General features: G+C 41.4%; 1 protein-coding gene across 1 annotated transcript in view; it reads left to right on the top strand.

Moving 5' to 3' along the window:
* LOC146591404 (uncharacterized) overlaps positions 1 to 26075 on the top strand; it is a gene marked incomplete at its 5' end in the record, with an annotated part of 27574 nt that extends 1499 nt beyond the window's left edge. The window contains 8 exons of the mRNA XM_085312982.1: positions 1259 to 1583; positions 2962 to 3020; positions 6073 to 6129; positions 6245 to 6582; positions 19873 to 19909; positions 23867 to 24340; positions 24656 to 24724; positions 25474 to 26075. Coding sequence (XP_085169108.1) covers positions 1259 to 1583; positions 2962 to 3020; positions 6073 to 6129; positions 6245 to 6582; positions 19873 to 19909; positions 23867 to 24340; positions 24656 to 24724; positions 25474 to 25601 — 1487 coding nt within the window. The remainder of the gene's footprint in view (positions 1 to 1258; positions 1584 to 2961; positions 3021 to 6072; positions 6130 to 6244; positions 6583 to 19872; positions 19910 to 23866; positions 24341 to 24655; positions 24725 to 25473) is intronic.

The following is a 26075-nucleotide window of genomic DNA, read 5'->3' as shown; positions in this document are numbered from 1 at the left end:
TGTGTGTGTTGGGGACAAGGGACGTTTCCAATGTGGTTTTCCCTTTGTTTTCCCCTTTCTCTCCTTGTGACAAACTGTTGATTCTGATGAGTCTCGTACAGGTGTGAGCCACAAAGCAGCACTGCTGCTGTAGAGCCGTGAGTGAACGGCTCTACAAGCCCATCACCAAGGAGGGCGAGCAGCTAAACATGAGGTGTGCCCAGGAACCTTGCAGCCCACAGGCCATTGCGGCCAGAGGAATTGGCCCCCAGGAGCTGGTGTGCTGTCCCACAGGGACACCCACGCAAGGGAGACRTCAGTTTGCTGGCAGACTGTCACGTGAAGTAGTCTACTACGATCTGCTTTTGCCAGCAGCAATCCCATTTGTGCCACAAAAGCAGGCAGTATTTGCTAGGGCAGGCTGGTGAGAAGTGCTTTCAGGAGAGGGTTGGGGTGTCTGAGGAGAGGTGGACATCAYTGGGTGAAGGGATTGATTGCACGGACTCCTGACGGGTTCTGATCAGAAKACRTTTATCCATATCAGAAGGCAAAATATATATATCGATACAGCAAGCACGAGTTGTGCACGAGACATACACAGCGCAGTGATTGGGTATACAGTGACAAGCCCGCGCTCCAGCTACTACAGCGATTGGTTATGTCCCTTGAKACAATTTTCTCACAAGCAGACACCACAGTTATCTGCTTGGCTCATATTCTGCATTCTTGTTCTGTTTCTCACAGCACACCTGCTTCTAGTCTCAGCTGAAGGACGGGTCACCTAGCTCAGTGTCTAACAAACCCCACAGTTGGGAAGGGTGGGCTTGGACATTTGGAGCCATTGTGTGYGTGCTTAGCAGGATTTGCATGTAAGCTGGAGAGGAACGTAGTAGATAGTGGAACAAAATGGGAGTATCTGAGCTCCTGACTACGCCATTCCCGCTGTGGTTGAGCTTGTCAGTAGATGTAACCCTCGGTGGCAACAAGTTGGAGAACTGCCATTGGCTCTATCAGACGAGTCATTTCCTCCTCCCGGTTGCCCTACTCTCTTCCTAGCTAAAGGGCTTCACCGCATTTCTGCCTCGAGCTCAGTTCCAGGTGTAACCGCCCGCAGGCAGCATGTTGCTGCTGCCAGTCCTTCTGGTAGCTTYGTTTTGGTCTTGTAAGTCCTTTTGCCCTTCTCCTCCTCTTTGCGTGTGCTCAGTACTGAGAAGAGAATGCTTGTTCCAAAATCTGGTGCCTTCATCCCGCCACCCAATGTCTCCCCTTTCTCTTGTAGGTKGAGAYGCACAAGCAATCCCGGTACAAACGCMACAGTTGGTGACAAGGATGGAGCGCAGCTCAGCCAGTATAGAATGCAGCATGAGCAGTGAAGACATTGTTCACTGGTACCACCAGCGTGCTGGACAGCCACTGAAGAGGATTCTGTATGTGTCAGGACAGTCACCTACATTTGATGACAGTTCCAATAGCCGGAAGTTTAAGGTTCAGAAAGATTCTAGCGAGCCCATTTATACTCTCCGAATAGCTTATTTAACCCCAAATGATTCTGGCCTTTATTACTGTGSCTATTGGTTTGTATCGAGCTCCACAGCATCAGAAGGGTAAAGTTAAACCGTACAAAAAGCCACCCTGCACTCTGAACCACAAGCTCTGAACTGTGCCAAAATGCAGTTGCTTCCRTATTCCTCCCCTCTCAAACTGCTGTCTGCAGCRGGATAGGAAAAACAGCAGCTTCCCACTGCAGCTGTGAAATAGGTCATGTTAATAGTCATGATSGTACCCGGATGCTTACCGACATCCGTAACGTCCRGAAACTGGAGAGTCCCCATGATTTTAGGGCAAATGTATGGGGCTTAGCTGCTCAGATGAGGACTTGGTTGTRCAGAAAGTATTCACCGGGCCGTGAACACAAGGTGTCTGTGTGTGTGAACAAATGCCAGTTGTAGAAGGACCACTTTTGTGTCCTGAGGAGAAGCCCTGGAGCACGGAGAGAAACATTTCTCCATGGCCTCAGTATTTTGCCCTGAGGAAAAGCAAGAGAGGGAACAAAAACAAGGAGAGAAGACCAGATGATCTTGCACATCCCCCCCTCTCCCACATCCTCCCTCCCAGATTGCTCTTGTCCTCCTTTTCCTTTCAGTCACTACAAACTCCTGTAAGCATCCCAGGAAGTCTAATTTCATCGACACAATTMCTCRCCAACTRTGTCCYGAGAAGAGCTTCAGCCCTCGTCCGTGGGCTAGGTCTCTGACAAGTGGAGAGTCCCTGGCACTTCAGGCCTAATTAATTCTACTAGTGTGAGGGGAAAAGTTCAAAGATGCTTTTACCACTCTAGGAAAGCTAGCATTTTTTCTGACTCAGAAAACTGAATTAAGTTTTATACTTCTGAGCCTTGAATAGAACTGAGTGCACATACTCAATATCTAGTAAGATGTTCTTGAAAAACGAACACAAATACCTGCATAGTGTTGGTTTCACAGTTCCACGGCTCTATACACTGTTGTTGTTGGACTTGTTTTTATGCCATTTGGTACAATTTGAGCAACGATATTCAGTGCTTTGATACAGATTTTTCTGGCCACTTTAATTATTTAAAAAACAGATTGTAGTAAAACTGACCTGGTTTTAATTTCAGTCAGCTTGCCTTTTTTCCTCATAGTGTGGAATTTTCTGAAATATGATTCCATATGCAGGCAGGAGACCTGCTGTTGAATACTGTTGGAATAAGCCACTTTCTCTCTTCCACTGCCCTGCATCCCTACCTATGAAAACTCATTTTAATTTCTCTCTCAGTTACATACACAATTAAATGATTAATAATTACTGTTGCCAGCTCTTTATGGCTACTTCATTTTGGTTGGTCTTAAAAAACATTTTTCACAAGCTTGTCTTTCTTTCTTATGTGTGCACTGCTCAGCAAAAGAGTATGTTCTGAAAAATGTTTAAATTCAACTCATGATACTTATCATTTTTTTCCAGAGGAGTTTTCACAAGTAATTCCAAAGCAGGGCCATTATCTATTACTAAGCATGAAGGAAGTATGTGTCTGCACTATTATCARTCTCTCTGAAGATTTTGATAGTGTCTTCATATCTGTTGGTATCAAATAATGTTGAAGCTATGTGCAAAGTGGATGTTGGTCATTTCTTCAGAGACAAGTGTATTTGATGACAATTTTAGCCTGGAAATGCGTATTGTTGAAAATGCTCTAGCCAATACATTTGTCCTCTTGCAATATGCAACATAAAGTTCAACCTGTTATTGTGACTATTGGGAGAGTTGCTATGTTAGAAAGTTACAATACAAAAAGCCACCCCATGCATGTAATATAGACTTTTAATTATCTGAGAGTCAGTCACTTCCATATTCCTTTCCTTTTAATCTGGGATCAGATACCTGACAGATTTCTACTGTGTGATATGAAGAACAGCAATGTACTACTACTATTTTTTATATGTATGCAATAATATGTAAACCTAGACTTTAAATACATGTATATTGTTAAGCATATGAAAGTACTTCATGGGCTAAAAATGTGATTATAGGCTTCTAATAGGTGATCTGGAATACAGGTCTGTCCCCCAAGAAAAACCACTCTTAGCTTGTTCAGGGCTGTTAAGGCATTACAACATGAGTGCTCATATACTTTAGGCATATATTTTAACCAGAATGTTTTCTAGCCCTGATGATTCTTCAGAAAATAAAAATGAATCTAGCATCAGTAGATGCACTGAAAATCACGAGGTTGTTTCTGCAACTGTTTTCGCAGGTGTGGTCACAAGGAAAATTGGATCTCAAGAGCTGCAGAGAAGACTTCTAGAGCAGAAGTAAGTCTAGTGTAAATGCACAATGCTTATCAGACAATTGGGAAAAGTAGAAAACCATTCCTCTAAACTAAAATTTAACCATTCCTCTGAACTAAGTTAGTGTAAGTGAGTCTGTTACAGCCATGACGCCAGACTGAGAAAATGGGATGTCTGAGAGAGCATCAAATTCTTTCCTGCCTGAAAGCAGGCTCTCCAAAACCCAAACTCTGATGTTTGTTACTGCTATGCCACTTTCCCTGAGGTCAGAAGTGGAATCTTGATGAACTCCTCCAACTCTAACAGCAGTTTTGTCCACCTCAGTTAAAGGGTCCTCAGTGATCTGCAAAGCTGGGGCTATGTGTGTGTCCTAGCCTCACTAACTCTATCCATGGTTTGAACACTATTAAGCTTTTGAAAGCACTTACAGAAGTTAAAAAGATCTGATCCTAGAGAATTTTTAATCTTTGTTTCTATGACATCTTGAAGAATTTCTTGATTTTAGACCTCTGAAAGAAGGTTTTTGAGAGCAGTATTCACCTGGCACATTTGAAACTAACACAGCTAAAAATAATTATTGTATCATAACTGATACACAAGATGATGGTTCTTTTCTGGCTGTACTAATGCACTGATTCACTGACTTATTCACAAAAAAGTGCCTGCACAACCATGTTAGGTCAGCAGAATTGGATTTCAGACTGGAGGCTGAGATATATCCAGCACTGCCACAGCTGACTTTATATACCTGCATTTGGTGATACCTGTGTCTTTCTGACCCCAGACACCAGTACAGCTAACTAGAGCAAGTTCACCAACTGTCCTGTAATCTCTCTATTTATCTATCCATCCATCTCTCTCTCTTCTAACATGTCCAGGTCTTTCAAAAGAATCACCATAGAGGCTTTAAAAGCTCAGTGATGCAAGGTTTACTGAACTGCCTGCCATTTCTACCTCTGTGGTCTTCTACTGTTCTAATCAGTTTTTGACAAAACGGCCTTGATCTCAGATCCTTTCCATTTCCACACAATTGCCAATACAATTTTGATTTTCCTTAGCCATAGTCCCCCATGCAGGAGAACTGTCACTAGATGTTGAAATGCATCTCTCTGCATCTGTCCCCTTTCACCTTAAAGTCTGTTTCATATTTCTCTCTTTCTCACTCCCACGCTCTTAAGCCACCTACTCAGCTTGTTGTGCCTGATGGTCCTTAACTCACTTCTCATCCTTCTCAGGATGGCCCAACAGAGAATTAAATAAACATCCCCGTCATTATTTACCAAGCAGAGATGGATCAGTACCCACCAATACTGATACTGTGCAGAGACAGGTGTCTGTCTTTCACCTGAAGCTCTGCAAACAAGGGGCGCATTTCCTAGCCTGCCAATAACATACGCTTAATTGCTTGCTGCACACAGCTAATGACCTAAATGAGGGAGGATGAAGCAGCTTATCTCCCTCATGCCCAGATGGTTGATGGTCCCACAGCCTCTGCTAACTTGTTAAGGAGAGATTCTTCATGAGGTCTTTGCAACTTTATCGAGAGGCACCTCTGCAATGGCTATTGAGAAGCAGACTTCATTCAGTGCACAGGCAACCTCTGTTTCTGAGCCTTTCTTTCCAAGAAGAAAGCTTTCCTTTGCAGTTTATCCGAGCTTTGAAACTGAAATCTTGCAGCTGTGTATTTCCTTCCACATTTGAAACCAAAGGCTAGGCACATATTCACTGTACAGCTGCCCCAGTAGGTGAAGGTTGATATGCAACAAGCTCATCTGCCACTTCTATGATGTGGCACCACTGGCACAGGGGTGTCCTGGCCATTTCAATGCATTGGAGCTGTGTAACTGAGCTGAAGCAGCAAAACAAGGTCCCTGATGGAGTGATGGATTGCCTCCTGCTCAGTCAGACCAGCATGGGGGACACTGGTGTGGATCTCCACCCAGAACCTGCATCCCTCTGGCACTCACTGATGGCCTATGGGCTGGACTCTTCCCACCCTATTACACAGCCAGAGCTGCATTTTCTCACTGGCTCTGGCTCAAGTTTTCAAGGGTCAGTATCCTTGGATTCACAAATGTTTCTTGCATCTATCTGGAAACCTCACCAATTTTAGCATTTGCAGACCTAAATCCTTCCCCAGGCTGCAGTGGATTTTCTGCAAATGTGGCCCCATGTGCTTTCAAACAAACTTGTCACTGGATCTGCTCAGATGAGTCACTTCCTGCTCCTGTACCCTCCTATCCCCATCTGGGGCCTCTTTCCTTCTTCTCTGATTTCTACTGCTGAGCGCAACAAGTAAACATGTTACTGCTGGCAGCTCTTATGGTCCCAGTGGTTTGGTCTTGTAAGTCCTTCCTTTCTTACCTTTCTAGCAGGTGCTCATTGCTGCGCTAGATGACATATGCCCAAATCCCTGAACTATAACCGATTATCTCTTTTCTCCATTTTTTTCTTCCTAGATGGATTTGCACAAGAAATTCCCCAGCAGAGCCCTATATCCATCACCAAGTTCAAAGGAAGTGCACGTATGAGCTGTGAAATTACTGAATTACTGGAAAGTTTTGATAGCACTGTCATACACTGGTATTTACAGAAGGAAGGCAAACCCCCAGAGAGGCTACTGTACTTTTCACAGGGGAAAGCTTTTGTTGAAAGTGGTTTTCAAGAAAACAGGTACATGGTTGRAAAAGTTTCTGGCCAGGATCGATGTGTTCTTACAATAAAAGATGTAAGCCCAGATGATGCTGCTACTTACTATTGTGCCTACTGGGATGCTCACTGTGATAGAAACTCAGAAATCATTTAGACAAAAACTGTCTCAGCGTGAGACTACAGTCACTCGCCTAATCTTTTCACTGCGTTTGGGATCAGCTGCAGAAAGGCCAAACCATTTTGTGCTACCTGGAATGTACCTGTGCACAACTGTTGTTTTGGAACATGTGCCATCATTAGCACTCTGACCATATCTACCTTATTTTTAGCACAGTGAAAGTCTTTACTGCCTTAAGAATTAGCATATCAATACTGGCTACTTGCTTGCTCCTTCAGTGTGGTTTGCACAATCACAAAAATGTGGCAGTCCTGGAGGAAAACAAACATTGAATCGATTCTCTAATCGAGCCACTGTTCTCTTCTAGGAAAGAGAAGATGGTAAAAAACAAAAACAACCCCCCACCAGTTTGCTGAACAAAACCTCTTGGTAATCTGAACAGTCTGTTTGCCACTTCCTAGTATTCTAAGAAAAAACACTCTGTGTCCCCTAGGGTACTTCTTTCCTTTCTACATGGAAGTGAGATGCACCTGAATGACCTCTCAGAATTGGAGACAGCATTACCAAAGAAGAGAGCTTTCTGTTTAACAGCTTTCCACATTTATGGCTCATAAGCAATGCCTCATGCCTAGCTACTTCCTCAGAGTGTAGTGTTGAAAGGAAGCTCAACACTAGGTGCATGCCTGTATCTGTGAATAGGCATAGCTTTGGTCCTGTATTTATGGGGCAGAAGTGCAATGAAGTAGCTCCAGCTAATTAAATCAATTTTCTATTCCTACATAGTGTAGATGGGGACCCTTTATGAACCAGACAACCAGCTCCCACTACTGTTGCTGTTCACGCGCCATAAACTTTTCTCAAGAGTATAAAAGATGTAGGAGGGAAAGTGAGCAGGCTTCAATTCTGCATTTCTGTGATCGTTTTGGTTTCTCTTTCTGCTGACAGCAGGTTGCTTCAGAAAACGTGGCTGTGGGTGTAGCAGCCAGTTTTCCCCTGCCACTCACAGCACCATGCCAGCTCCACACGAGCTGCCAGTGCCCTGCAGCTCTCCTCGCTGCAGGACTTTTTGCATTAAATTTTGCTGCTGCAAGGTCACCCCACTCCTCCTAGACCTCTACCATCTTTCACACTGAAAATTTGAACTTCTCCTGTTTAATTTGATGCTGTTTCTCTCTGTGACATACAGCCTTTCCCGACCTTTAGTATAGTGATTACAGTTAAATCTTTCTTTCATTTTCCCTCAGCCTCATAACTCTCTTATGATAACACCTTCTTTTTTTTAACCTGATCTTGATTAATGTAGTCTTTCTCATCTCCTTCTTGCTTCATCTTCTCTCTGACCAAAAAACAAACAAACAAACAAAAAACATTATCTTTGCTTTTATCCAATGTCAAAACACAAGTTAACCTGAAGTTAGACATCCCACTTTGTCCCTCTGGTAGGTTTTTGAAATCCTCCTGCCATCTTGCATGCTGGTCCCCACATCCACGAAATTCACCCACAAATGTTTTCCTCTACCATCAAGTCCCTCTTTAAAGTTCGCCTTTGCTGCAGTACCCTGACGTGGCTATGTGCTTTATAGGAAAGAGAGGCCAGGAAGGTGAGGTGGTGGAGCTGCTCTTTATGTGAGAGAGCAACCGGAATGTATCGAGCTCTGCCTAGGGGTGGAGGAGGAGGCAGTTGAGAGCTTATGGGTGAGGATCAAAGGTCAGGTTAACACAGGGGACACTGTTTTAGGTGTCTACTACAAGCCGCCTAATGAGGAAGAGGAAGTCGATGAGGCCTTCTGTAGACAGCTGGAAGTAGGCTCATGATCACAGGCCCTGGCTCTCATGGGAGACTTCAACCACCCTGATATCTGCTGGAAGGACAACACAGCAAGGCACAAACAGTCCAGGAGGCTCCTGCAATGCATTGATGATAACTTCTTGTCGCAAATGGTGGAGGAGCCTACGAGGAAGGGTGTCCTGCTGGACCTTGTCCTAACCAACAAAGAGGGACTGGCTGGAGATGTGAAGGTTGGGGGCAGCCTTGGCTGCAGCGACCAAGAGATGGTGGAGTTCAGGATCCTGCAGGAAAGAAGTAAGGCAACAAGCAGGATTGCAACCCTGGACTTCAGGAGAGCAGACTTTGGGCTATTTGGAGACCTAATTGGTGGAGTCTCAAGGGTTAAGGTCCTAGAAGGAAGGACAGGGGGGTCCATGAGAGCTGGCTAGTATTCAAACATCACTTTCTCCAAGCTCAAGAGCAGCAAAGGGGGTAGGAGACCTGCATGGATGAGTAAGGAGTTCCTGGCAAAACTCAGACAGAAAAAGAAAGTACACTGAATGTGGAAGAGGGGACAGGCTACTTGGGAGGATTACAGGAATGCAGTCAGAGTATGTAGAGATGTGGCAAGGAAGGCTAAGGCCCATTTGGAATTGAGTCTGGCAAGGGATGTTAAGGACAACAGGAAGGGCTTCTTCAGATACATCAGCAGTAAGAGGAGGACTAGGGAAAATGTGGGCCCACTACTGAATGGGACAGGGGCCCACAGGTGACAAGGGATACAGAGAAGGCAGAGTTACTGAATGCCTTCTTTACTTCAGTCTTCACTGCTAAGGGCAGCTGTCAAGAATCCAGAACCTGGAGGTAAGGGAGAAAGTCTGGAGGAAGGAAGACTTTCCTTTGGTTGAGGAGGATAGGTTTAGAGATCTCCTGGGCCAGCTTGACATCCACAAATCCATGCGTGAGGATGGGATGCGCCCATGGATACTGAGGGAGCTGGCGGATGTCGTTGCCAGGCCGCTCTCCATCATCTTTGAAAAGTCATGGAGAACGGGAGAGGTACCTGAGGACTGGAAGAAAGCCAGTGTCACTCCAGGCTTCAAGAAGGGCAAGAAGGAGGACCCAGGCAACTGTAGGCCAGTCAGCTTCACCTCCATCCCTGGAAAGGTGATGGAACAGCTCATTCTGGATGTCATCTCCAGGCATATGGAGGAAAAGAAGGTGATTGGGAGTAGTCAGCATGGATTCACCAAGGGGAAATCCTGCTTAACCAATCTGATAGCCCCTGTGATAGAGTGACTGGCTGGGCAGATGAGGGGAGAGCAGTGGACGTTGCCTACCTTGACTTCAACAAGGCTTTTGACACTGTCTCCCATAACATCCTCCCAGATAGGCTCAGGAATTGTGGCTTAGAAGAGTGGACAGTGAGGTGGATTGAGAACTGGCTGAAAGGCAGAGCTCAGAAAGTCGTCATCAGTGGCATGGAGTCTAGTTGGAGGCCTTTGGCTAGTGGCGTCCCCCAGGGCTCAGTACTGGGTCCCATCCTGCTCAACTTCTTCATGAGTGACCTGGATGAGGGGACGGAGTGCCTCCTCAGCAAGATTGCTGATGATACCAAGCTGGGAGGAGTGGCTGACACACCTGAGGGCTGTGCTGCCATTCAGAGAGACCTGAACAGGCTGGAGAGTTGGGCAGAGAGGAACCTCCTGAGGTTCAACAAGGGCAAGTGTAGAGTCCTGCACCTGGGGAGGAATAACCCTAGGCACCAGGACAAGCTTGGGGTTGACCTTCTGGAGAGCAGCTCTGCAGAGAAGGACCTGGGAGTGCTGGTGAATGACAAGTTGAGCATGAGCCAGCAATGTGCCCTTGTGGCCAAGGAAGGCCAATGGTATCCTTGGGTACATTAAGAAGAGTGTTGCCAGCAGGTGGAGGGAGGTGATCCTGCCCCTCTCCTCAGCCCTGGTGAGGCCTCATCTCAAGTACTGCGTCCAGTTCTGGGCTCCCCAGTACAAGAGAGACATGGAGCTACTGGAGAGAGTCCAGCATAGGTCTACGAGGATGATCAGAGGGCTGGAGCATCTGCCCTAGGAGGAACGGCTGCAAGACCTCAGCCTCTTCAGCCTGGGGAAGAGAAGACTGAGGGGGGATCTTGTCAATGTTTACAAGTACCTGAAGGAAGGGTGTCAAGGGGATGGAGACAAACTCTTTTCAGTTGTCCCGTGTGACAGGACAAGAGCAATGGCCAAAAACTGAAACCAAAAACTGAAGCACAGGAAGTTCCGCCTGACCGTGAGGGGGAATTTCTTCCCTGTGAGAGTGATGGAGCACTGGACCAGGTTGCCCAGAGAGGTTGTGGAGTCTCCTTCTCTGGAGATCCTCAAGGCCCGCCTGGACGCAACCCTGTCTAACATGCTCTAGGTGCCCCTGCTTGAGCAGGAGGCGTTGGACTAGATGATCTCCAGAGGTCCCTTCCAACCTTACCGATTCTGTGATTCTATGATACTCTCCTTGCTTGGTTCACTGAAGTGTATTTAACTGAAGAACATTAGTCTGATGGGATGAAAAAATGGTACAATAATTTCAACTATGTGTGAGGCATCCAAAATGGCAGTTATGATAAGAGATAGTGCACCCTGCCCAGAAACACTTGGAGTACGTGCTAGCTTTTGTTATATCCACTCGTGTAAATTTTAAGAACTTCACCCTCAGTCTAGCTCCTCTCTGTAGCCACAAACAGTAGTATCTTTGCATTATTTTGTAGTCCTTTGGGCAGACGTTTGGGTGTATGTGTGTGCCACGCATGATCTTCATAGCACTCAAACTCTATTTCTTTCAGCTGGCAAGCTAAGTGTACAGACTATTTGACTGAGAGAAGCTGGGCTCCCTCAGATGTTATCTTGCAAGAAACCAGTGTGTGAAGGAAAAGGTTCTTTCCCTCACATGTTGATATATGTAAAGGTGTCAGTAAACTGGTATTACAGAAACTGGAATGAGTCTAGGAGATAGAAGATAATAACTATGACCTCTTCATTTAAAATTGAAGGGAAACCTTCACGTCGTTCTCATTCTTAGATATAAAATGGAGGCATTATCTAGGAAATTTGAAATACTTTGAGAAAGAGCCTTACTCTGAAGGGAATTTAGATATCAGCTGAACAACTGGGCACAAGTCTGAAATACCTGATGTTCTCCAAAGAGCTGACGGTCCAGCAATCCTTCCAGCAGGTTCCCAGGGACTGGTTGGAAAATTTTGCTTTCTTTTCCAGAGACAGCACAGCAAAAGAGCACTTCAATTTATTGTAAAGTCAAAACTCAGTGTGGAGCATCTACGTGGATCAAATACTTTGGCACGGGAACCAAAGTAATCGTCTCTAGTAAGTACTGCTATTATTAATTTTGTTTTCGCCTGCTAAATGGAGCTCTCCAAAGAGATAATTAAGAATGAAAGAGTGTAGGAAAAAATAATTTATGGAAGATAAGTCATGTTTTGTCTGTGATTTGTGCATGGAGCCCCAGTAGGATGGGTGGATGGGCAAAAATTATGTGGGTCTGGTGAATACTGTGAGCACCTTTAGAACAATTCCTGAATACTCCCGAAAAATGAAGAGAATGTTAAAGTTTAAATACTGGTTTGTGTTTATTCCCTGTACTGCTCCGGGGAAGAAAAACAGATTAGCTTGAAAGTTTACAGAGCAACTCTCAAGGCAGCAAGTGAGAAACGCAGAAGTTTCTTATTGATAGAGCTGGTTCAGTCTTCATTGACTGGGAAGGAAAGTTGCCAGAAATGGTACAACCATGCAGCTCCTGGCTCTGCTGGGGGTAATTGGGTTCCTTTTGCATTTGCATTTATCTCAGTTGTGCTACAGTTGTGCCACAGTTGTGCCGTGAGTAGCCTGAATGCCGCGTTCGGCAGAGAGTCTGCAGCACTACTCACAGTGCCTGCTGCAGAATATGTGAGAGATTAGCCAGCTGACTTTAAAGTTGTCAAGGTGTAAAGAGCAGAGGACAATTCAACCCCAATTTAAAATGTTGTTGGTACCTCTGATCAAAAATGTTCTCTGCTACCGTTTTGCAATGACAAAATTGTGTTTGTGGAGAAAGGTGATTTTGCCAAAGAGAGAACCATGCAGAAACCAGCATTGTGCATGGACTTAGTTAATACATCCTGGGGCTTAGTAAGCTTGGTTTAGACAGCGGGCTTTGCCTTTAAACCATCGGCTTCAAACTGAGAGCATGCTGAAATCCTTTACCTCAGAGATTCACTAGTTTTCATAGAAAGTTATGTTGATCTGCAGCCAGAGTAAAAATACTTTGGCAGTAGCATTCATGCTTTCAGGTCTGTGTCTCAAAGTTTTTCACCAGGCTGAAGTACTTGCACACAGTCAGGACTTCACAAGAGAGGCAACCTTAAGAAACTAATGGCATACTTTTTGTTGAAATCAAAAAATAACTCGTGGATTGTCTGGATTTCTTTCAGGAATTAGAATATTACCTTTTGTCTTCTTACAACAAGTTCAAAGAACTTAGAAGAAGTTATCTTAGAGAAAACCTAACAGACTAGAGATAGCAGATCTTTGTTGTGGAAATCTCAGAGGTAAAAGGATAGTGGTGTGTTTGGAAACCTGGAATTTCTACTCACTGAAAAAAATCCAGGGACTCCTAAGACTGTAGGAATCCTAAGTCCTTCTTAAAATTGCAGTTACTGCATTGGATCAGGTGTTCACCAGCCTCTAAATCAGAGAGACCTTTTCTGTAGCCTAGGAAAAGAAAGTGAAGTGCAGGAGATATTGCTAAGCATTATCATACAGTGGTATGCTGATATAAAAGTATTTGGAAGTGGAACCAAGCTGATTGTTTCAGGTAAGTGTGAAATGTAAAACTTGCACCTTCTCCAATGCATTTCAGTGGTTAGATGCTGGCTGCCTGAAGTGCTCTGTTGCTTTCTCTCCTACTAGTTTTAATCCTACTATTTCAAAATCTCTGTCTCTGTTATGAAACTTGTATCAGGTAGGTTACGTGCTCCTTTTTGTACAATAAGATTTAGGAGCTTGTCGTGGTCATAGAGAATCGTGTAGTTCTCGCGCYCTGCAGGGCACTGAGCTGGGCTGGAGCCTGGGCACCAGCCCTGCGTAGGGGCCTTCCTGCAACCAGCCTCGTTGATTCGCAATGTGTTGTTTTAGGACCACAAACAATTCTGAAAAGCAGAGGTGTTTTGGTGTCTTTTCTGATCGTTGTCCTCCTTGGAAAATATGTTGGCAAGTGGTCTGTAGTAGTTTTCAGAGCCCTCACACTTTCTTCCAACTGTATTGAATGAATAAGCACAGAATTAAGTAACTGTGAATTAAACATAAGAAAGAGAAATTCTCAATACAAAGAGCTATGTGCAGAGTTTCTCATGTTGGTTACTGAGGGTTAAATTTGGTCATTCCCACAGAATTCTTGTATTTTGACCAGTAAAAGTGAAAGAATCTGGCTCCAATTATTTTTGTTATACACACAGTTCTTAAGCAGTAGAAATAAATAAGTACTTCTAAATACTTTTCATATTGCTTAATAATATCTGCATAAAGAAGTGATCCATTTTTTGCCTTTCCAATAAAGACATTTATTTTAATTAAAACTGGAGAAATAAGTCCTCTTCTTCCCTGCAGATGGGTTTTCAAAACCCATAATCCTGTGGCTAACAGCTGTACAAGCATATGGCAAAGGAACTGTTGCTACCAAATATTTTAAGCCTTGTTAGATTCATAGACTTATATTAGGAGATCAGCAAAGATTGTTGTTAATGGTTTTTATGAAAAGAAGTAAGTCAATTGTAACTACAATGCACTGGAAATATCCCTGTCAGCACATTGTTTTGGGTGAAACTTCTTCTCCTCTGAAGCACGTACATGCAATTCATTTAATACCTATAGTTTACAATACATTATTTTCTAGTGCGTTCAGTAATATTTGGTTTTCCTTAAAGTGGGCCAAGGCATCTGACTGATTATTAGAGTGAAAAGGCTGTCTTGACCTTATATTGAAGATTAGGATTTTCATCACAGATTGTCTTTTCAGAGATGAATATCAAATATTAGCTCAATATGTCATTCCTAAGGAAAATAAATGGAGAAAAGCAAGACTTGGAATAAAGAAACCTAATTCAGTGAAATCACTAGGATTTGACCTTGAGCTGACTGTTTCCCCAGATCTATACTGAAAGAACTAAATACATAAAAACCAAATTCCCATCAATTTTAGAGTGCCAGAATTTCACCTCCAAGCTGTATAATGGTACGTGTTATTCCTATAAGAGCTCTTATTTGCACCGCCAGAAGCTACTGTTCAGGACAAGTATATGTTATGAACTTGACCTTGGTCTTGTTGGTCTCTTTTAATTAGTTCTACTTCACAGACCAGAACAGAGTTGTTCTAGACTTAAAATAACTTAAGTAACAGAAGAGCTGGGATTTATGAGAATTGTTTGGCATTTGCACATAGTGGAATAGATGAGTTTTAAAAAGCTTCCATCAGGGCTAGAGCACTAATCCAACATAAACTGGTAGTACGGGTTTCTTCTGTATGTATCTCTCTGGGAAACTAGGCACCCCCAAGGTCACAGGGAAGCCAAGACTGAACTGAAGACTGAATTAATCTCTTCAAATGTAGGATTTCCTCCCCCCTCCGCAGCTCAGAAGCAGAACGGCTTGCTCAGCCAGCCTCAGGAAGTTTTCCCTCTGCCATCCCGGCTATGTCTACAGTTATGTCTTCCTAGCAATTCACAAGCATGCAAGTGTGCTGCTAACTTAATTTGAAATATTGATAAGAACAGTCCATTAACACTTTGAGGAAATAATTTCATATCATAAATTATGGCAGCAAAATTTGTTTTCTTTAAATGCTAACTCCTAAATATTACAGAGGTGTCCATCTTGGTTTCATCAGGTGTAGACTGAAGGTCATTTCTTTAAAAAGCTGCAAATTTTTTTGTAATTAGGAGGTTTCATACTGCCTAAGGTTGGATTAAACTGATCTTCTGCCCCTATAAATCAAAATGGTAACTATTACTGCATTACTGTTCACATTTTTGGGGGAGTGAAGCAGAGAAGAGAATCTGAAGGCCTGAATCAAAACCCTACAGACTTCAAAGTCCAAACCTAGAGTTCTGGTAGAGGGATGGAAATGTGTAAAATAACAAGGGAAGATACAGCCACTCAAAAGAGTCTACAGAGTGAAGAACCCCCTCCGCCACCCGTCATGATTAATATTAATAGGTACGCTTGCAAATGGCTTTAGCAAAAATATCAAGGATTTAAGGGGTATGAAGATGAATTTAGTATCTCAGCCTTCTAAGGCAACCTTCGCAAATAGATTTCAGAGTGAAAATTGCTCCGTTCCCTGTTGTTCTGCAGCAACGGCCCCAAAAGATCAACATGAATCAGTGATATCGTTAGGTGCTAGATTCTTGTAGCAGTGTATATATTTATACAGACACAGACACACACCGACGGATAAATATGGTATTTCCCATGTTGTCCCTGTGTTAAATTAGGTTTCCATAATACATTCTGTGAATATGCCAAATGCCAAGCATTTGTATGTGTGCAAAGTGTTGTATGAGTGACTACGGGATCAGGCAAACAGATCTTCAAGGAAAATTTTAATGTTAAATATCAGGATGTCAGAGAAAACAAATTCACTTCTATTACGGGAGCGAAGACAGACTGCAACACAAAATGAGAGGATAACAAAACAGATTTTGTTGAGAGTAGGTGAGTTTTTGCGAAGTACTTTTATAATATAGACATATAGGAAAATCTTTGGAGCATGCACAAAATCTATTGCTTTGATTAAGTCTTTCAGTATTCAAGAAAAAAATGGCTTGTCTTGACAAAATCTAGAGAAGGGAGGATGGGGGCAGGGGGCAGGACGGCTCAGGCCACGGGCTGTGGCCTCGGGGCAGGCGGATCAGAGAGAATCTACAGAGACGAATATCTGGGCTGCTGATAAGCCCCTAAACTGCAGCAGAAGCTCTGCATTTGTCTCTTTGGTTGGGTGGGAGACCTCTCCTTGCAGATTTGTCCTAACAAAGCCAATCTATTGCAGCCCAAGGAAACTGAGCTGTCTTTGATGCACCTTTGCACAGGTTAGTTGCAGGCATGCAATAAATAATCAGAAGATTAAAATGTTGGGGGAAATCCTGGGCCTTTAGAAAATGTTGCCATTGATTTCAGCACAGCTAGGATTTCACATAATTTCCTCTAAATCATGCTATAAGCAAATGTAATTATTCTCAATTACAATGAAAAGAAGACAGTTTAAATGCACCTCCCTGAAACCTACCATCCACAGGCAGAATATTTTCTTTTCTGAGCTGCTAGGCCCACATGCTACGTGTTGCATAGAAATTGGAATAGGATTGTGCTATAATGTGGCACGACTAGATTCAGAGTGTGTGTGTGCGCGCCTAGTCTCACCTAGAAATAGCACGCAGCAGTCTGTGCCTTCAGAGCTGGAAGTCATTTAGCATAAAGATGCTGAAAATCATAGAATGGTAAGGATGGAAGGAACCTCTGGAGGTCATCTAGTCCAACCCTCAGGTAGCCCATACGGGGATTGAACCCTCAACCTTGGCGTTAGCAGCACCACACTAACCAACTGAGCTGCTGCAGGACAATGAGCTTGACCAGCCTCCAGATCTCTGCATCTTTAGGCACCTTTCTTTCTTTTAGTGACTGACCAGGTGGGCAAGAAATAGTGGGGCTGGTGAATACTGTGAGCACCTTTAGAACAGTTCCTGATTACTTACAAAAAAATGGGAGACTGGAGAAATGAAGAGAAGGTTAAAGTTTCTTTTGCATTTGCATTCATCTCAGTTGTGCCGTGAGTAACCTGAATGCCGCGTTCGGCAGAGAGTCTGCAGCACTACTCACAGTGCCTGCTGCAGAATATGTGAGAGATTAGCCAGCTGACTTTAAAGTTGTCAAGGTGTAAAGAGCAGAGGACAATCCAACCCCAATTTAAAATGTTGTTGGTACCTCTGATCAAAAATGTTCTCTGCTACCGTTTTGCAATGACAAAATTGTGTTTGTGGAGAAAGGTGATTTTGCCAAAGAGAGAACCATGCAGAAACCAGCATTGTGCATGGACTTAGTTAACACATCCTGGGGCTTAGTAAGCTTGGTTTAGACAGCAGGCTTTGCCTTTAAACTATCGGCTTCAACCTCTCTTTACCTCAGAGATTCACTAGTTTTCATAGAAAGTTATGTTGATCTGCAGCCAGAGTAAAAATACTTTGGCAGTAGCATTCATGCTTTCAGGTCTGTGTCTCAGAGTATTTTCAAAGCTTCCTTCTGGTACAGGGAAATGTGGGCCAGGCTGAAGTACTTGCACACAATAAAGACTTTGTTTGGAAACTGGACTTTTACTCACTGCGAAAATCCAGGGACTCCTAAGACTATAGGAATCCTAAGTCCTTCTTAAAATTGCAGTTACTGCATTGGATCAGGTGTTCACCAACCTCTAAATCAGAGAGACCTTTTCTGTAGCCTAGGAAAAGAAAGTGAAGTGCAGGAGATATTGCTAAGCGTTATCATACAGTGGTATGCTGCTGTAAAAGTATTTGGAAGTGGAACCAAGCTGATTGTTTCAGGTAAGCGTGAAATGTAAAACTTGCACCTTCTCCAATGCATTTCAGTGGTTAGATGCTGGCTGCCTGAAGTGCTCTGTTGCTTTCTCTCCCGCTAGTTTTAATCCTACTGAATGCTTGCATTTTCCCCTTAAAGAGTATTTCAAGATAGAGAACACAATAGAATTGTCTTCTGTTTGTTTATGAAATGTGGGAAATACAGCAATTATTGCAGCATAGCAGGATAGCTAACACCACTATCATTTTGTTTTTAAAGATCAACCTAAATATGGCTAAGAGAAAACTCAGGGAATTAAAAGATCCTTTTGTCTTTAATGATGCACATTCAATTTCTGCAAAATTTCTAAGTTGTTCTGAAAGAAAATGTCAAAGCTTTGGGTTACTCCAATTCTTTGAAGAGTAAGAGGTATTCATTTACCCCAGACTATACTGAATGGTTGCAGTTAACAGAGGTACACCCAGGTTTGTGTGAAGATAGTCCAGGTTGAAGAGCTACCACCTTTTCCTAGCTTTTTCAGAAATATTTCAGTATTTATTATTGTTATTATTGCTACTACCATTAAGAAGAAAGACAAACTGTGGAAACGTTGAGCTTTCCATCCCAAAATGTTGGACGTACTTAATTAAAATAATCTTACTTCAGATTAACTTCTAGTTAGTTAATATCTGATCAAAAGGATCAAAGAGGTCTTCTGCTGGTGCTTTCACTCTCCACAAAGCACATGTGGCTGATCAACTAGCGCCGTTCATCTAAACAGTCAGAAGGTAAAAATTAATTAAGATGAATCCTGCCTACTTAGCACCATTGATACCTTCAAAAATCCCTGCTCCTGTTTATTTTACTTTAGGTTTCTGCTCCTTTTTTATTGTTCTAGGACCTAAAGATTGATTAAACAGCAAGTCTGTCTTTCTTTAAAAATAACATTTACCTATACGAAGAGAACAGATCAGCATGGTTGTTACAAAGGCTTTATCCAATGTGTTTGTATCAGGGCTTCTTCAAAATCTCCGGCTCTGGTACGAAACTCATTGTATCAGGTAGGTTATGAACTACGTTTTGTACAATAAGATTTAGGAGCTTGTCGTGGTYATAGAGAATCGTGGAGTTCTCGCGCCCTGCAGGGCACTGAGCTGGGCTGGAGCCTGGGCACCAGCCCTGCGTAGGGGCCTTCCTGCAACCAGCCTCGTTGATTCGCAATGTGTTGTTTTAGGACCACAAACATTTCTGAAAAGCAGAGGTGTTTTGGTGTCTTTTCTGATCGTTGTCCTCCTTGGAAATATGTTGGCAAGTGGTCTGTAGTAGTTTTCAGAGCCCTCACATTTTGGTGGGGAAAAAAGACAAAAAAAAGTCATTAAAAAGGAGAACTTTAGGGAGTTGCAAAGAGGAAAATAAACAAAGTAGAAAGAGACAAAGAAATTAAATAAGCCTCAAGTAGAATAGTTTAGAGCTTGCCTCCATTTTCGTATTATACAATTATTTAAATCAAGATTCTTTTTTTTTTAAATCTTGTGGACAAAACCACTCACCTTGCCTAAAAGATTTTATTGAAGGATCTTTCTCAGAATCAATAAAAAGTTAGAGGAAATATCATTGCTCAGTTGATGCCCCAAATAACAACAGTTGTGTTTTATTATTATTATTATTATTATTATTATTAACCAGTGACAGCAATTATCTTGAAACTGAATTTAAAGTATGTATCATTAAGGGTTCTTTGGGAATAGCTGACATTCAGTTCAGGTTTTCTACATACATGCAGTCCCAAATGAATTGATTTACTTTATTCACATGATTGTTGTTAAAAAAAAAAAAAAAAAAAAAAAAGTCACTCCCCTTCCCAAAAAATCCCTGTGTCTGTTCAAAATGTTGCAAGCAGTTTCTGTAAGGAAATGCATCAGTGTGAGCTCTACAAGGTACAAGGTATTTGGTACTGGCACAAAACTCATCATCTCTGGTAAGTGTTTTAAAAAACTCTTTTATAAGTTTTGTAATGGCAAAGCAATAGAGTGAATGTTGACCRCTCTTTAAGGTATGTGGGGAGACTCGTGGTGGTCGGGAGTACACTATGTTGTTACCTGTGGTGATACTAGACAAGCTGACAAGCAAGACAAGAATGTTGTCTACGAAGTCAGTTGCTGAGTGCCCTCAGCTCCCGCTGACTTGAAGGGGACCTGAGAAACTCTCAGGATCAAAGTTACTCCATTCTGTGGGACCACTCAAATAGTGAGGATTAAAATCTGGGCTTAAAAAAAAAATCTTTTTTCTAAATCTTACTTATAAATATTAACAAACAAACTGTAGGGGGACATCCTTAGGGAAAAAAAATCCTAAAATAATTGATAAAAGATACACATTTAAATGTGTATCTTGAGCCCCAATAAATTACCTGAAAAATTGCAAGCCCTAACTCCAGAATTTTATTTGTGCAATATTGTACAAAGTCACTGCCTTACTACAGGAGAGAAAAGACAGATGAGAGCTTGTGAAATAAGTGCAAATTATATGTGCGTGCTCATACATCCTTTAAAAAGGCCTGTGTATCTATTTAAACTTCCCTTAGAAAACTGTTATACAAATGAAACAGTAAAATGTTTTGGAAGTTTTACTAAAACCACAAAGACAGTGGAGTGGAAGCTCATTGTTCTAAATCCTTCAGAAAGGCTCAGATCACAGGCTCAGAAAAGTTGGAGTAAACTGTCTTGTTGACATCAGTGACTTTACAGATCAGCCCAAAGATGCATCAAAATCTACAGCCAACTCTATACATATATTTACTTCCTTTTTTCCTAAGCATACCTAGAGTTTATAGGTGTATGTATGCATATACTCCCCACACAAACATAAATACATACATATATATGTGTGTTAGTGTGTGTGTATGTGYATAAATACATATATATATCTATAAAAAACTTAATTTGTTCAGTTACTGATTGTTATCCAATTACCCATACATGCATATGAGACTATCCCATGCGTGCATATGTAGGCAGCTATTCAAGTACTACTTTTTGCTTGAAGCTTGTACTTAATTGTAAATAATCTGGATTTCCTCAGTATAGTCATATAATTTAGGCGTTTCATTTAAGCTGATCATTTAGAGTCATTTTATGGTAAATGGAAAGACACTGGCACCTCCAGAGGGGGAAATTGTCCCATCTTAACACAAGAAATGCCAGCTGGAAGCATCTCTCTCACTTCCTCTCTGTCCCTGTATTCAGATTTGAAAATCCATGTGAAAAAAATCAAATTAGGTAATTACACTTTAGCCTACTAAAATTAGGCAGGGTATCTTATGAAGCTTTGAAAATCTGAAAGAAACACCTAAAATAACCATGAGATTTTGCAGAGCAGTGTCACTGGGACAAGAGCTATATCATGCTTTTTCAAACATTCACAGCTCTTGAGCAAATAAATCATTTTGGAAATGGGGTTAATCTTGCATCCCTGCCAGGTCTGATCCGTACAGAAGAGAAAACTAGCTCCTAAATTAATGCTAGGGACCACAAAACTGTTAGCAAATTTATCTTCTGATCAGAAAAGTAAATTCAGTCCACATCTTCCTTTCAATGACATATCTCCAAATAGAGTGCAAATTCATTAATATAAAGGTGATCTTTTTGAAAGTAGAAAGTCTTGTGCTTTGGTTATCTTTTCTTTTGAACAGTAAGTATGACGTACTTGAAAGAATCTCTGTTGGGGGGATGTGATGTGAAAGATTGCTCTAGAACAGCCCAATCATTTAAAGAAAGGTGAAAACTTTTTGACAGAAATGTATGTTTGTATTAATGCATTTTCTTAGAATGCRTGGAAACTGTGCCGCTCAGCGCAACCAACTCTGTAAATCTTTTGCTTCTAGTTGCCAAAATATGGTGGTGGAGATTTCCACAGGCCTGTGGAGGGAGGGAGCTGTGCAAGGAGGTCATCACCGAAATCTCTTTGCTGCCTTAAAAATCAGCCTTCAGCAGTATTTTCTACACAGCCAAAGGGAATTTTGAAATCTGCAGCTGATTAAGTGTAGACAGAAATAACTGCCCATGAGCACTGGCTATACATGCACTACAGAGGTGTATATATTTAATCAAAACAGACTCTTAACTTTGCTCTCCTCTTCTATAATTTCAGAGAGTCATTTTTGTATGGACAAAGTCTGGTTGATTTGGACTCCTCCTAATAACACAAGCTTTATTCCAGAGGACCAAATTAACTCTAAGCTTGTGGAAACAGCTCACTTCTCATGGTATCAAGTGCTAAATGCTCGTATGTTCATATTGAGCATGTTTCTGAAAGCGTATCACTTTCTGGAACGCTGCTACAAATAGATATGCTGTTTGGATATACAAATATTATTTGGCTATAAAGCTTTCTTCTCTTTTAGATTTCTTTTAAATCATGTTAATTCATACATTTACACAAACTTAGTATTAAAATAACAGCATGGTCAGCTTTCCTAGTTCAGAGCATTTTGTGATTCCATATTCCTGTCTTCATCCAGATCATTACCTGGCCAACACCTAGAATGTCTTCAAAAACAATGGCCCAAACCCACAAAATTAATATCAGATTTTAAAAGAATAATTTAGATATAGCAGATCTTCATTAATTAGGTAGGAGTGTCTTATCCACTTTTTAACGGGGACATAAACCTGCAAAGATTTGACAGCTGAATCAGTCCATCTTTAATAAGTTATAGACAAATTTTCCAGTTAGTCGTCTTTGTATAAGCATTACAAAACAATATCAAATTTCTTTGGTCAAATAAATGGAACAAAGTTATTCCAAGAAATATTACTATTATTTAATAATTGTCAAGGACTTGTGGAGACAACCACACTTTCTGACAGCTGTACCACTTGGAAGGCTATGTAGCCTACACTGTCATGGAGTTCCCTAAATGTTTTTTTAATTCAGCTTGAAGGGATTATGAGTATCTTCAGCAGTATTTCAACTTCTTAACATGATTCTCAAAAATAATTTTTCAAACTCCTTTTGAAGAGATGGCTCATGGTTTAAGTAGTCAGATTTATTTTTCTAGCAAAATACTCCAGATTTTTTTTGTGAGATGCTTTTAAATCTACTTCATATAATATTTAATTCCTGTCTATCAGATGTCATTTGTTTACGTTTCAATTACACAAAAGGCAATTTTTCAAAGACAACCAAACAGATGCCATAAGTCTCTAAAAACTTCAGATTTATTAATATGCTGGGAGACAAGATGCATGAATGAAGCACAGTCTGGATGTCAGCATTCACTGAGCAGTTTTAATTTTTTTTTCTCCAAAAACATGGAMTAGTATTAAACTGAACATTGTCAGGACCCTATACATCTGCATGTTGTCCGAACAAAAACGAGTTTACAAAATTTGGGCTGTGTCTTTTCTTCTGTTTTTGAGTTTGGTTTGCTGCATTTTACTCACAAAAGCCTCTATTCATTTTAGTTTTCTTTCAACGGATGCATGTAAAGACAAAGTTAAAAGTCTTATTTTTTATTCTCACAGTCTTGTAACTATTTGGAGTGGAAACAAATACCTGCCGTGTGGGCTCATTCAAACAGTATTTAGTATAAAGAGTGTTTGAATGCCAAGTAAGAGGGGTCGGTTCAGTTCAAACAAGAACTTATTTTTAGTTCAAGCACAGAAACAGCTGAAACTCACACATCCTATTATTGAAAATTCCTTTTGTACATTGGACATTTCTATCCCCATCCTAAACACTGAAAAACAAATTAGAGAATTAAACTGTTTCTCAATAAGACATTTAGGCTGTTGTTCTTAAGAAATTACATTGTGCAGCTGGTATCGGACTTGAAAAAATTGAAAGTACATCTAGGTGAAATATTTATTTCTGTACACTCTTGATCTTTCAACTCTTTTATTCTTTTATTTTTTTCCTCCAAAACCAAATCCAGACAAAGCAAATACTGCACCAAAAAACCATGAAATCCTGAGTAGTGAAAACGAAAATAAGCTGACATATGTTTGCCTTATTGAGAAATTCTACCCAGAATTTATTCGGGTGACATGGACTGAAGAAGAAAAGGAAGTGACAGGTGATGTAGTAAATGGAGAGGTCTGGAAATCTGCAGATGATGACGAGTACTCARTTGGAAGCTGGTTAACTGTACCAAAGGAGAACATAAACAAGAAATATTATTGCAAATATGAGCATGAAAGCAAAAAGGAGTCACTTCGCATCCCTTCCTACCATTCAAAAACAGGTATTCTCTATATTATTAAAAATGGTATTCTACATATTATTATAGAACTCACTTTTCTTTGCAATAAAATTATAGAAATAACCCAGTGCGTTAGTGCTCCCGAAAGCTGTTGTTCTCCTTGGCGCATCCACAGCCAAAATGCACCTCAGGAGACGGTACGGCCAAGTAACAGCCTCACGGCCGCATCGCTGAGCAGGGCAAAGGCAGAGCTCTGAATTAGGGCAACAAATACCCATTTACATGTATACGAGAATTTTCCCCTTCCAAATTCTCTCTGCAAATGAAACCTACTCATGAACATCTGCTCTGAGATGGTCTTATGTGTCCGTTTTTCTTGTTTCCTCTCCATGAAAGCTAGATCCTCAGTATTTAACGGTATCTTCCCATTTCATTGTTGCTATACTGCCTCTTCTCTTCTGTTTCACTAATGTTAAATTAAAGAAAAGCCTAACTTGAATGTTTAAACTCTCTTTCCATTAGATCTTACAAATACTGCTGAGGAACAGAACTGCGATGCATATTTTAGAAACAGTACAACTTTTTATGGAGGTAATTAAAATGTATTTAAACACAGGAATAGAATGCATGCCATGGAAGAATTAAATTTTTTTACACATGCTCAGAACACAATGAAAGTAATCCTTTTAAATGGCTTACAGGAAATATTTTAAGTTGCTGGTGTCTGCAACTTAAAAATGCTTAAACGCTATTCTGAATTAACAGCTGCTGTGGGTTATAAAAGGGGTTCTTCTTCCTTGACCTTTATTAGCGTGCTACAGCTGTTTTTCGGGCTAACGTGCTACATTATTAGCCCTCATTAAATGTTGTTGTTTTAAATAACTCAAGTTGTCAAATGCTCAAAAGGTTCAGTTGATATTAGACCAGCAACTGCCCAGTATTTCAGAAAGAGATTTCAGAAAGGTTCCTTTAGTTTGAGCGGGGCTCAAGGAAAAATCCTAGGCACTAGTGTTTAAAAAAATCAAAAGGATTGGTGTAAACCCAAGATTACCCATAGTCAGTGCTGGAAGCGCTAGAATTATGTTCTTGCCTTAGCAGGCAGTAACAACCTAGTGGCATTTAGACAGTTTAGTTCTAAGAAACCCACCTGACACTGGACTTGTCAGCAGTGCAAAACTGCTCGGAGGACAGGCAGACGTTGCACTCGCTTATACACTGCTTGCTGAAAGCGCTGTAATTGCAGCAGTGCGAGTAGTGCATCATCTCGGTTCTGCCTGTCTGGTAGGAGGCCGCAGAATATTGCTGGTTAAACAAGACTTTTCTGTTTGTGYTTATTCCAGATCACTTAATGCACCGGACGGCGTACTTAGTGTACACAGTCCTTCTTCTGAAAAGCTCCATGTATTACCTCATCGTTCTCTTCCTCGTCTACAGAATGAGGACTCCAGCTAAGCCCTATGGAAAGTAAACCGAGGAGAATRATTTTGGAAACCTTTGCTACACCAGCACTTAGGTTTTCTTTGCTGTAAGCTTGTTAGGTTTGCTTTGCTGTATACTTATTCACGGGGACCCCCTTGCTTGTTACATGTAACAGCAACAAAAAACCAAATGGATCTTCTATCCCCAGTGCACACGGCCTGTTTCGTTTTATGACTAGCTGTTTTATATCAATCTCTGCTTCTCCTAATTTTCCAAGTACTTAAATAAGGGCGGGGGGGGGCAATAGGAGTAAGGTTATATTTCTTGTATGTTAATAGGAATTTAGTATTGCAAAATAAGGAAGATCCTCATATTAAAAACAGTTACACAGGCAGAGAAAGTTTAGAGGTTTAATGTTTAAGGCTTAAATGGGAGCATTCCGGTGCTGTAAAGTGACGGATATTTGCTCTTTTGACTTACAGTATTTGTCTTATATTATATATTGCTTTTAAAAGATTCAATT

Source organism: Rhea americana, unplaced genomic scaffold (genome assembly GCF_003343005.1).
Source record: "Rhea americana isolate MKP2758 unplaced genomic scaffold, rheAme1 scaffold_373, whole genome shotgun sequence".
Taxonomy (NCBI): domain Eukaryota; kingdom Metazoa; phylum Chordata; class Aves; order Rheiformes; family Rheidae; genus Rhea; species Rhea americana.
The sequence above is the reverse complement of the archived record's forward strand: the minus strand, read 5'-3'. Positions and strand labels throughout refer to the sequence as shown.